Source organism: Sceloporus occidentalis, unplaced genomic scaffold, assembly GCF_023333645.1.
Source record: "Sceloporus occidentalis isolate IW3139 unplaced genomic scaffold, rSceOcc1.0.p SCAF_5, whole genome shotgun sequence".
Lineage (NCBI taxonomy): Eukaryota > Metazoa > Chordata > Lepidosauria > Squamata > Phrynosomatidae > Sceloporus > Sceloporus occidentalis.
Genome location: NW_028316985.1, coordinates 83,714,252 through 83,727,090, shown reverse-complemented (window position 1 = coordinate 83,727,090; position 12,839 = coordinate 83,714,252). Strand labels below are relative to the sequence as shown.

General features: G+C 39.7%; 1 protein-coding gene across 3 annotated transcripts in view; it reads right to left on the bottom strand.

Moving 5' to 3' along the window:
• Positions 1 to 486: 486 nt before the first annotated feature.
• Positions 487 to 12,839, bottom strand: part of LOC149312409 (prestin-like) — a 46,991-nt gene continuing 34,638 nt past the window's right edge. For all 3 annotated transcript variants that reach the window (XM_089524582.1, XM_089524580.1, XM_089524581.1), the window contains exons 15-19: positions 11,420 to 11,512; positions 9,928 to 10,038; positions 7,366 to 7,572; positions 6,498 to 6,552; positions 487 to 3,316 (exon numbers count right to left, since the gene is read on the bottom strand). In XM_089524582.1, the coding sequence (XP_089380708.1) occupies positions 3,153 to 3,316; positions 6,498 to 6,552; positions 7,366 to 7,572; positions 9,928 to 10,038; positions 11,420 to 11,512 (630 nt within the window). In that variant the 3' untranslated portion in view covers positions 487 to 3,152. The remainder of the gene's footprint in view (positions 3,317 to 6,497; positions 6,553 to 7,365; positions 7,573 to 9,927; positions 10,039 to 11,419; positions 11,513 to 12,839) is intronic.

Below are 12,839 nucleotides of genomic sequence, written 5' to 3'. Positions count from 1 at the left end.
GAGGGAAGGTTGAAGGAGCTGGGCATGTTCAGTTTGGTGAAGAGAAGACTGAGAGCAGACATGATTGCAACTCTTTCTCTCAAGGGCTGTCAGAAGAGGGAGTAGGCTTGTTCTCTGCTGCCCGAGGGTAGGACCATGGCTACTGGTTTGACATTACAGGAGGGGAGAACCTGAAAGCACATTAGGAGTTTATTGGCTGCAAGAACTAAGGGATCCCCTGTGGCTATCTTGACTCAATGGCCAATGAGGCCTTTTCCAAATCTAAGAGTCTCAATTTTCTATGATTCTTGTGTGCTTTCCTGTGTGTGAAAAAGGACCGTGTTCTTAATCAGATTGTCAAGATTTATGCAGAAGCATATACAGTGTACAATCGTCGGGGTTAGAAGTGTTAGCAGTATGGGAACGGTGTTAGTGATAGACATAAGGGGATAAAAGGTAACAAATTGAAACATTACAAGACAATCATTTGAAGAAGTCAAGATACAGTAATTCTGAATGGCTTTTAATTTTGGATTTGTACACTTTTAACAATACACAACAGAAATATTTGTGTATAAAAAGGAAAAAGCACTGTAAGCAGGTAGGCAAAATGTATACAGACACAAAAGGGCAATCAAACCCCAGTTTACAAAATGTATCAAAATATCACCTGACTACATGCGCACACAATGTGTTCTAGAAAGGCCCAGAAATTCCTACCTGTTGCAAAAGTGTAGTCCTCTCAAATATAAAATGGGAAAATACTTCCTCTTTCCACTTCTATACAACAAAGCCAAGCAGCATCAGTACAAATGTAAATTAAATTAAGCCCAGTTTTTGCTTTCAGGGATCAGCATTAACATTTTATACCTTGAAAAAATTGCTCTCTTTAAGAAGGTACTAAAAACACTTTTTAATGTAACAATGAAGGACTCCATTATGATAGTACTGCATCCTTTCCAAGGGGACCATAGGTTAGAGGGATTTTTGGTATACAAACATTTTTAAAAATCTGGTTTGCATTTAGGGGATGGAGGTGCCATAGGAAGGCTAGTATAATACTAGTATAATGCTAATTTGGCAAGATTATAATCCACTGATCCTTTCAGTTGGAGACATTTAAGGTCATGCCCAAATTCCTCATTCAAAGCACTGGAAATACTACACTTCAGCTTGATCATAACCATGGTTGGCATCTTGTCAGTGACATAGAAGTAATTCACCACCTTCATGCTGCAATTCCTTTTCTAAGCGACATTCCTGTTTAGAGTCTGAGCATCCCCTTTCCAAACCATTCAGTGGCCAGGAGAAGAGGAGCAGCCAGCCACAGGAAGAACAAAGGAACCAGGTGACATCATCTTCCTGCAACTAGCTGACGGTCCCTCATCCTTCCCTAGCCATTGAATGACCACGGGGTGGGTGGGGGGGGGGACACAAGCCAGAAAACAGGCAGGTTATGTATGTTGGGGAAGGGGGTGAGATGTGACTCTACCAAGCAGAACTTCACAACCTACCAGTGCAATGCAAGATCATGGCCCAGTTTCAAAGGATGCAGGTCTCTTAACATGCATTGCCCATCCAGATGTGCTCTTGCTAACATGACCTTTGCCTTAGGGGCATGCTAAAAATGCAGGAAGTGGCAAACAAGGAAAGGTAGTGTTTTGTTTGGGTATATTTTTGCCACGTCCACACTACTTTTGATGACTCTGCTCAGAAAGGGATTTCTTTAAGTGAAATTTTAAGTGATGTAAACCAGGATCCTATTGGTGACACACAACCATACAATCCTCTCTTACACTGGTGAAAATACCTTGATGGATGTTGCGCAGGGAGATATCCACCACCTCCTATTCCAATGCTCCCCCTTCCTCAGCCCAATGCAGCTTGAGAGCATTAAAGTCCACCCCCACAGACAAAGAACCTCCAAGGCGATATAGGGAGGTGCCTGACCTGTAGTTGAGGAACCAGGGAAATGGGACGGCTCTTCCCTCCTGGACCCCCAGCATAACACACAGAGCATATAATGTTAGAAGCCCAATGTTGAGCTTCATGCATTCTGCTTTATGCTCTGCCAATGTTACTGGTAGATCCTGCCCATAGCATTCATTTTTGAGAATGTTTTAATGACCCTGTAAAACTTTCACAGCATATGAAATACAATAAATAAAATTCTGTAAAGTTTCTCCATTTCACAGAGGCTACTTACAGCCAGTTGCATCTTTAAAATGTGCTCTCCTGCCTGCTAGTGTGGGTGGAAGGTTCGTCAGCCTGTGCTTCCTTTTGCTCACGCCTAACTAGCTAGAAATTCATTTGGTAGATGGAGTAACTTGCTGTACGTGGGAATGCTCTTTTGTTGTTGTATTACAAATGATAAAGAAAAATGAATTCTCAAGCAAATGGGCTCATAATTCAGTTCAGATATGAAATACACAAAATAGCACACTCCTCTTAGTATTCAGCAGAAAATAGCCTTGGGACTTCTGTGCAAATAATCTAGCTGCAAAAATATGTTTCTAAAAGCCATTATAAGCCATGTGACACAAACCTTTGCAAGCTAGCTTGAAATCCTTTAAGACAACCTATCCCATCTTGGTACCTATTATGTCTATTGGACATCAGCTCCCAGAATACCCCAAGCAATTGTCTGAGGAATTATGGGACCTGCAGTTCAACACTATGGGAAAAGATCAGGTCAGATAAGCTTTAAGTTATCTATACAGTGCAATCAATCAGTAGTTGGTACAAAGTTTCCAAATATCTGCTGTTCCCAACAGGCATTTGGATATATTGTTAAGGAAAAGAGGAGGGATCAGTCTAGAACCACCTGGCTTTACTCTTTCCAGTAATATACTGTGCTATATTTTTATAAACATAGTGCATTTGCTGGCACATTTTTGAACAAAAAGAGAAAAAGTCCAAAATGTTTTTGGATACTTGCAGGGAAATACATGCTTCTTCAATTCTATTAAAACACTTGCACATTGGTTCAGGCGCCACCTGAATTCATTAAAAAGCACATGTTTTGAAATTATAAGGCCTCCAATTCCTCAGACAGTGTTCTGGCAGAATGCAAGCTGCTCCACTACTGTGTCAGATACCCGTAAAAGTAGCTCTGTACAATCTGTGCAAATAAGAGAAGCCCTCAGAAGTCAATGGATGCATCTCCATACAATTTATGAAGTAGGAGTACAAATGACAGTGTCTAAAGGTAGCTGTAAGGCAGTGACGCCTTTCAGCTGGCTGGTGAGTACAGCATCATGGATACTGGGGAAGAGCAAGTCTTTTAGGGAAGCTTTGTCAAAGAAGTGCAGTTTAGTAAGGTTTTCCAGAACAGATCCTGGATGAGAAACAAAAGGAAAAATTTGCATCAGAATACAGCCAACAGTACAAAATCTACACTGCAATGGTTGTGTTCACTTGCCTTTGTCCAGCTAAGGATTATATATATGCAGAAGGTTACAACCACATATCTGAGGTAGGAACCATGCATGTAAATAGATGTTATTTGCACAGCACCTAATAAAACCCATCCTTCTTTCTGAACAGCTGATCACCATTACCTTTCACTGTGTTTGCTGTGCTTATTGCAGGCCAAGCTACTTCACACTGATAAATTATTCCATGTGTGTGTTAATGGTTATCCTATTGGTGAAACAGGCCTAAATCCAACTGTTAGCCCCAACTAGAATAAAGCCACTGAAGCAAGTGGATTTACTTATGTGTTGACTCACAATTCAGCAACTGATTGAATGGGTCTACTCTTGTTGGGGCTAATCAATAGGATTCCAGGCACACACTGACAAACCTCTTGCCATGCCAGATTCATGGGATTTTCAGTCATTGCAGGAGAAGGCATTCCACATTCAGGTCTTAAATTCACCAGTTCCCATGGGAGTAGTTGCCTCCCTGCAAGTATGTTGCAGATCTGTAAGGGCAACAGTTTGTCCTTTCTCTCAGCTGCAGAACTGCAGCAGATAGTGCCTAAGGGATTCCTGTCCTCCTGATCACTGAGTGGCTATGAGGATGTGCTCATCAATCATGAGAACCATTGCACCACCAGCCACGGCCCCATGGAACCCAGAAGGTAGGCTGAAGTAGCCTGGCGAAGAGCCTCTGCTACCCTCCAACAATCTTAAATTCTGGACCCATGGTGGCACAGTAGCTAAATGCCAGTACTGCAGCCACAACATTGAGAGTTTGATCTTGCAGGGCTCCAAGATTGACTCAGCCTTTTGTAGGTTGGTAAAATGAGTACCCAGCTTTTGGAGGGCAATTGGTTTACAGGTTGTAAACCAATTACAGAGTGCTAAATTCACTATTAAGCAGTACAGAAATGTAAATGTTATTGTTATTCTGCAAGTCAGTACATTGTTCCCCATATAACCTGGGCTTTGTTGTTGTGTGCCTTGAAGTTTGACTTATGGCGAACCTAAGAGTATGGGTTTCTATCTTTGCAAAATTTGTTCAAAAGGGTTTTTCCACTGTTTTCCTCTGAGGTTGAGAGTGTGTGACTTATCCAATGTCAGTCAGTTTTCATGGGCAAATGGAGATTTGAACCCTGGTCTCCTGGAGTCCTAGTCCAATGCTCAAAATACTACATAACACTGGACTGTTTGCTTCTGTTTGCAAGATGGTGTGGTGCCAAACTCCCACTTGTTTGGGCAGATCTAACCCACTAGGTGACCTTGGTCACATCACACTCTCTCAGTCTCAGAGGAAGGCAAGACAAACCAGCTCTGAACAAATCTTGCCAAGAAAGCCCCATGATATGGGTCCCCCTAAGCCAGAAACAAATTGAAGACAAACAACGAAGCTGTTCATTCCTCACTCATCTTTCATACTCTATTAAAACCGTTTCAGAGAGTAGCAGAATTCTTCCAGAAAGAATTCTGAAATGGCATAGTAGATTGCAACCTGGAAGAATATTGAAAACTTCTCTTCATACACAGCATATTGAATCCAAGTCAATAATGTATGCTCATATTTCAAAGTATTTCCAATCCTACTGTGTTGTAAAGATGTGTTTGTATGGGTCTTCACTCAAACATGAAACCACTCTCTTCCGTTATGTTAATCTTCCTTGCAGAATTACTTCAGGTTCTGCAACCCAAGCCCTATAAACCTCACTGAAAGTTTGGAAGAGCATGTAGAAGCAATTTATGGTAAATAAGTAGTGGGACCTTGTTATCTGCTGGGGTTTGGTTCCAGGATCCTCTGTGAATAACAAAATCCGTGGATGCTGAAGTTCCATTAAATATAATGGCATAGCAAAATGGTGTCCTTTATATCAAATGGAAAAATCAAGGTTTGCTTTTTGGAATTTATATTTTGGAATATTTTCAAGCTGTGGATGCTTGAAACCATGGATAAAAAATCTGTGAATAAGGAGGGCCGACTGTATACTTGAATAACCTGTATGGTGTGCGCATCAGTGTAGCACAACCCAGGTTTAAGTTACTGAAGAAGTCTGCAGTCCAGAAAGAACCTCTGGACATTCTTGCCAGCAACCTCATCTTTCAAAAATAGCTTGATTAAAAAAGATGAAAAGCCTCACAAGCCACAAAGACTGTTCATCAGCAAGTTACAAAAACAAAGCAAACACGCCCTCTCATTGTTTCAGCTATTTGATGATATGAAGAAAGAGGTATAGTAAATAAATGATCAAATTGTTAAAATAAAACATAGGCAAAATTGAAGAATCAATATCATATTGCATGTAGCTTCAAGACATTACTTCAATGTTCCTAACTGCCAGAATTTATGGGCATGTGTATATTAATACTTTGTTTTATGCTTACGTCTAGCCCTCCAGATATCTTTAAATGAAGCCCCCAGAAGCTGTGACTGTTGATAACACTGTCTGAGGAGTACGTGAACTGTAGCCCATTGCTTCTGGAGGATTTCAGATTGCTTGTTCCTCCTGAATTTGCCAGTGCTACAATCACTTCACCTGCAGAGCAGCTAGGAAGGAAGGAAGGATAGGGCAGGGATATGGTGTGCTACATGGCATTGCTTAACCATTCAAGGGACACAACTTAATGACAGAACAGGCTTTGTGCATCTACAAGGTCTCAGCTTCTTTCCTAACACAGGACATCTCTGTTAAAAAAAAAAATCAGGTCATGGAGGAAAAACCTGCCTTAGGGAGCTGCTGCCGGTCTGACAAGACTACACTATGGAGGAAAAGAACCAGCTTAACTGTTTTAAATACATGCATGTTCAAATCTTCTAGTAAGTTTTGTGTTGTATCTCATACATTTTCCAGTGTGGTCACGTCTCTGCCTCATTCATACACTTCATAGTCAGAAGTCTTCCCAAAGATGGCATCCTCTGAATGTTTTGGTCATCCATGATCTTTCACTATCCACCATACTAGATAGGGCTGATGGAAGCTGCAGTCCAAAACATCCAGAAGACACCAAATTGGTGAAGACTGATCTAGAAAGCCCAAGTTTGTGACAAATCCATCACTAATGAGTTCAACCCATATTCCCCTCCTCACACTAAAAAGAACTTACCATTGCAGCCAGTTATATATACTGAAACACCAATTTCTTCATATTCTTTTATGATCTATAACAGTTCAGAAGTGAGCTTGCGGTTAATATTCTTGTTTCTCATTGTTAACAGTACAAAATACAGAGCTTTGTTGGAAGGTACATTATTCTTTAAATATGAGCAGTTATGTGGGAAATACTGTGGTTTACAAAATAGAAAGCTATAGTATTTAAAAGTCTAATGACACACAACATCCAGAAGCTTTCCTGTGCTAACAATGTGGAAACGAATGGGAGATGGAAGAGAACTACCTATTGGCTTGGGTCCTTCAATCTGGTACCTAGCTATTTGCCAAGATCCTACATCACTTACTTAGATAAAAAATGCATAACCAAGCAATGTCTCCTGGCACAACACTCCAAACATTCCTTAACAGTCAGCAGCCACATCAAGCAATGAAGATCTGTTCAGCTAGCCATCAGGTACTGCAGAATGATGTATCCAGTTCATTCCCGCCAGCGAGCAAGGCTAAGATGAGGAATTGTGACAGGGTTTTGCTTCTAAATGTTGCAGTCACACTCACTGGTGAGAGGGGACTGGAAAGGTCATCTTCCCTGCACCAAATGTCAGTTGAACAGACCTCCATGCTCAACCCAGCTGCTGGCTGTTAAGGGGGGGGGGGGCAGGCATTTATGATTGCAGCCACAGTGACACGATTCCGAATATGTAGTAATCCTGAATAATGAGCTGTTATGAATCCATAAATCTAGGTTACAAATCCATAACTACAATATAGGACACCAGCCTTTGTCTTTAATAGGTGTTTTCAATTTAGCAAGAAGGTATCAAAAGAGTTGGCATACAGCAATGAAAATGGATACTACATACTGATTTGAGGGCTTTGACTCCAACGGAATCCACAAAGTTCACAGGTGAAAAATCCAAAATGACTGAGTGAATGCTGGTCACTGGCTTCATAAAGCGTTCATCGGGAGAGGATTCCTGCGTAGCAGCTTCTGCCACTGAGAATTTTCCATTGAGGGATAGTTCATCATTCATCACTTCGTGTTTCACACTGTTGTCCCTGTCATTAGTCTTTAACACAGGATAAACAAACATCAGGCTCAAGCACAGGCTTTCTTCTGGGGCATATACGCTTGTTTGATATACAGATTCTGACCACCCCACTTATACAAATATCTACCAGGTGATTTTTCACATTGACACTTTCTCATTGGTGTGCAACAAAGAATAACAACCAGCTTTACAATATAATCCTAGCCTTGTGTACTCAGCAATATGTCTTATTAGCTTTTAATAGGGATTACTACCATGTAGGTGAGCATGGAATTGCAACTGACTCCCCTCATCTGCTTTTTTCCCTAATACGGACCTGTTGTTTGATGATTCCAAGCTAAAAGAACCATACAATCTTGGGTCTTGGGTCCTCCATGTAGTAAAACTATTATCTCAATTTGCAAAGTGTCAATTTATGATGTAGAAACCTGCCATCTTTTTACACGACCATTTTCATAATAAATGACCATGACATCTCTTCTCACCTCAACAAGAGTTGTCTGAATCAGCTCCAAGAAAATCCTTACTCCAAAATAAACTTTTGTATAACTTGTTTCCGAAAATCTGCATCAAGAATGTATTACACTGCACTTGTGATTTATTTTTAGATACCTCTTTCAACAGAGAAAGCTTATTTTTGTAAGCTTGGAATTGGAATAGTAATGGCAAAGTTTTTGATTTAACAGGGCTTTGTTCCACTGGGGGGGAGTGGAAACTAACTATGAGCTCCACTGCAGAACTTAATGTGTGTTCATCTAACACATTTCTGCATGGTAACAAAATTCACAATGGTTGCAACTAAGTAACAGCAAGCAATAGCATGTAAATTTCTATGCTGCTTATCAGTGCACTTAAGCTCTCCCTACATGGTTTACAATGTGTAAGCTAATTGCCCCCAATAAACTGGATACCCATTTTAACAACCTATGGAAGAATGCTAGGCTGAGTCAACCCTGGAGCCCTGGGATTGAAATCATAGCTATAAATGGCTGTAGTACAGGAATTATATCAAAGCAAATGACTGCTCACAGGTTACAAATTCAATTTCTCTCTTTAGAAAAGGAAAAATCTCTATCAAATAGTCTCATCTGTATTGAACACATATATAAATATGTGTTTTAGATACACACATCTAAAGCTGCCTTGCATCCCATTTTGGCAGAAGGGCGGGATATAAATCCAATAAATAAATAATTTCAATTACATCTCTAAATATATCACAGAGAAAAGACAACACGAGGTTAGCCAATCATGAAAGCACACAAGATGACTGACAACTACCCCTAAGACAGTGGTTTTGTGCTCAGTTCATAGAACTCCTGAAGCTCATTCAAGCTCCCTTTGCTTAAGAAACACTGCTTTAATGACTGAAAATGAAACTGGAAGCTAGCATCAGGAAATGTAAGTTTCTACTGTTGTGGAAAACTGATAAAACACTGCAAGTTCTTCCACTTGACTCACAGCAAACCCGGTCTGACAGAATCAGAAAGGAGGGGACCAAAGATGAATTTGCAAAACACAGATTGTTTATTTTAGACAGCTGTCACTCTGGGAGGAATTCACATTCCAACAAAGATCCCAGAGCCCCGAACAAGGAAAAATGGCTCCTTTATATAGGATAGAAACAAAGAACTCTAGCTGGCATATCCCATTGGATATGGTAAAAGTTAAACATATAGGATTTTCGTACAATCAGGGTACAGATACATGAATACATTAAAGGTACATTTTAGCCACATTCCATTAGCCTATTAGTCTTATCTGTCTTTGGCCCCCTTCTAGTCCTTGCGGAGATATCTCTTCTCCAGGATTCATGTCTCTCTGCTAACTTCAACTAACAACAATCTCCAGAACCTCGAGGTCAGAGCCTTGGGTCACTCTGCGCTCTTATGTCTTAAATCTTACTCTTTTGCCTGCATTCCGGGGCCTCTCAAATTCATTCCAATGCATGTACCTTTATTTCTACAAACTACATTTATATGCATACTAAATATGAAACTTTAAAAATCTTCTACCTCACTACCATCCTCTTGCCCTTCTCTTGAATGAATTCCCTTTTCCTTCTTTAGCAGCAATAAAAGGAAACATTGAGACTGACCTGAATCTTAGTTAATACTACTCAGATTTCTGTTTCAAACCAGGTACATAAAAATCTTGGTTAACAAGGAGAACAGAGAGCTCACATTCCTGTGGAATGCAGTTAAATGTATCTGTTTATGCGTGTGTTTGTGTGTCTGGATGGTGGTAGTGGAGAAATTAATGCTCAAAAATGGTTTCAGGAGAGAGAATGTATTATTAAGGCTCATTCTAAATCTTTCAATCTTAGTTTATAAGGAGCCAAAATCTGCTGTGGTCCATACTTGTTATGCTTACCATCTTCAAGACTGCTTTCTTCTTATGGTCATGCAGGTGCTTTAATTCCTTGGCATGTCTTTTCTGTGCTTTTTTCCTTGCTGTCAATATGGCACAGGGATCAATGCCAGTCTACCACAGAAAGAAAGGCAAACTCAGATAAGTGTCATCTTGCAATGGGGTAACTGAGCTGCAACCTTGGTCTGAGAAAGCTTCTGCCATTATACATTTTCTAATCTTTAAGACTCTGTGGCTGCATCTATGAATTAATGCAGTTTGTCACCCTTTTAACTGCCATAGCTCAATGAATTCTGGGATTTGAAGTTTTCTGAGATATTTAACCTTCTCTGTCAGAGAACTCTGGTGGCACAACAAACTACGAATCCCAGAATTCTACAGGATAGAGCCATGACAATTAAAGCAGTGTCAAACTGCATTAATTCTGCAATATGGTAGCAGCTTTTGTTTGGCTTCTAAAATGTCAGTGCTGAGGATTAAGAAAAAATTAGTTCACTTGATGAATGGAACTGTGATTTAGGGCAGAAAAATGGAGATTTGGAGATACTAGAAATCAGAAGTTTTGCTTGATTTTTAAAAAAAGAACATACAACACTTGAAAAATAATCAAACCATGAAAGCTACAGAAGTGTTGGCTGAACCAACAGAGTATGTGGTTTCCTCTTAAGCAGTAGATTGAAATCTGGTGCTCAGATCAGTGATAGATCTTCAGGCTATTCCAGTGACAAGTGAGGCAACTTTCAAGTCTGCCAAATTAGATTCTGTATATATATGGAACGGAGCACATTTGTAAACAAACATATGGATGAGAATAGTGCTGCATTCAAGTGATTCAAGAATTAATTCTCAACTCAGAGTAGTAGGAACAGAAGGCTTTGTTAACTTGGTTTAATGTGGCAGAGTTGTTAAAGATGAAACACATGATCCACAAACTCACATGACATTGCTGCTTGGCTATTCCATTTCAGTCTGCTGGGGGAGAAACAAATTATCTAGATACCCTCCATGTTAAAAAAAAAAAAAAACCCAAACACCACAAGTACAGAACACTTTGAGAAGAATGGTAGCTCAGAACTCTAGGTGAATGTAAAGGACTTTTTTAGATGGAAGAAGATAGTCAAACATGTACTCTAACTGTAGCCTCAAGAGTCACAGTTTTGCACATTATGTGAGCTGTTTCTGCAGCCTGGCTATTCAGTATTAAGTATTTTTACTCTGGGGTTAACCATGATGATCTATTGCAGCAAACACATTTAAATGTCTTAAGACTCTGTAGTTTTATTTGGCACAAGGCACCTACATTGCCTTTGTAAAGCAGGCTGCAGTCCACAGAAGTTTATTCCAAATAAAACTTGCTACTGTTCTCCAGTGAAGTCTTTGCTATGTATATTCAGATGAAAGTCCCATTCAATACAATTTTATCTCAGGCAAATATTCATAGGATTGCAACATCAAAGAAGAGTATAAAGGGTAGAAAATATGTAATTCTTGTTACCTTTTTCTTCAGTGCATTGATATATAATTCACTGTTGGCAAAATAGAGTGATGCATTTGCTTGGAATATTTTGATTCCAGGACATTCTTTCACCTAAGATATGAAGAGATTTTTCTTTAAAAAAACCCACCATATGTATGCACTCACTCAATGTCTGACTGCCGCTATGTACACATTCAAAGAACACAAAATGTTCATTTATTGAGAGAAACCACAGACATAATTTGGCTAGAGCAGCAAAAGAAAAGTCTGTTTTAGATCTGAGAGGGGAAAAATATAGTGGGAGAGGTGAACAAAACAGAAAGAGAAGTAGTAGTTTGGCCATAGCAGCAATAGTAAAGTCTGTTTTAGATCTGAAAGTGAAAAAGTTATAGAGGGCAAAGTGGAGGGACTTGCTAAGAAATAAAGAGGCAAGGTCCCCTAAAAGATGAAGAGAGGCTTTGGGCTGACAACCCTGATCTATCATTTCAGACAACAAAGCAGCATTTATCTTTCAGCCTGTGCTGAAAGTGCAACCAAGGCTAATTATCTGAAAGGTCTATTTTTGAGATGGTAGAAAGCCACCATGCTGGGACTATACTACTATAGCTCCAACGGGGAAGCAAATCATCTCAACAAGAAGCCTACACGTATACCACACACTTTGTGAACCTTTGACAGTTGGGAGAAAAAATCCTTGCTTTAAATGAGTAAGTATATCTTCTCCAAAGAACATTTTCTATACATGTGGGTTGTACTAGCTCCCAAATATGAATCTAAATCCCATTTTGGAAGAAAGGTGGGTTATAAATTCAACAAACAAACAAACTGCCTGCATTTTGGATGCTACCCAAATCTGGGTCTACGTATACATTACTACAAAGTGTTAGAACTAGCAGATGGAAAATTCTAGCTTTCAATGTTTTTACCATATAAAAAATCTCATAGCAAATAAACACTAGCACTGCTTTGAGAAAGATTCAATCCCAGCTGTTTCCTGTTGTGAGTTTTCTTCTTGCAAGGTATGCAAGTGTACATACAGCAATGTGAACTCTTCTAGCAACAGTATGCAGTAATATAGTCCCTAAAGTGACATAGCTTTTTCTAAATTCTCAAGATTTAACAACTTCTTTCTGTTAACTTTTAAAACCAGGCCTGAAGCATGCTGGAAAAGGTAGGATCTCCCATCATGCCTCAAGGTTCTGGTTATTCTCCCTGCTAGCTACTACTTCCACTTCTTTTCCTAAATGTTCTTACCTTCACTTCTCCTTCTGGTATGGCTGGACTGTTAGGAATGGAGCTTAACATTTCTTAGGAGAGAACGTTTTACTATCCTATAAGAAATAACTGTCCTTACAACCAAAGTCTTCCTACTGTTCATCCTCATATTGACTAAAAAAACCCATTCTCCTTGCTTTTCAGTGGGTACTAAAACTCTTTA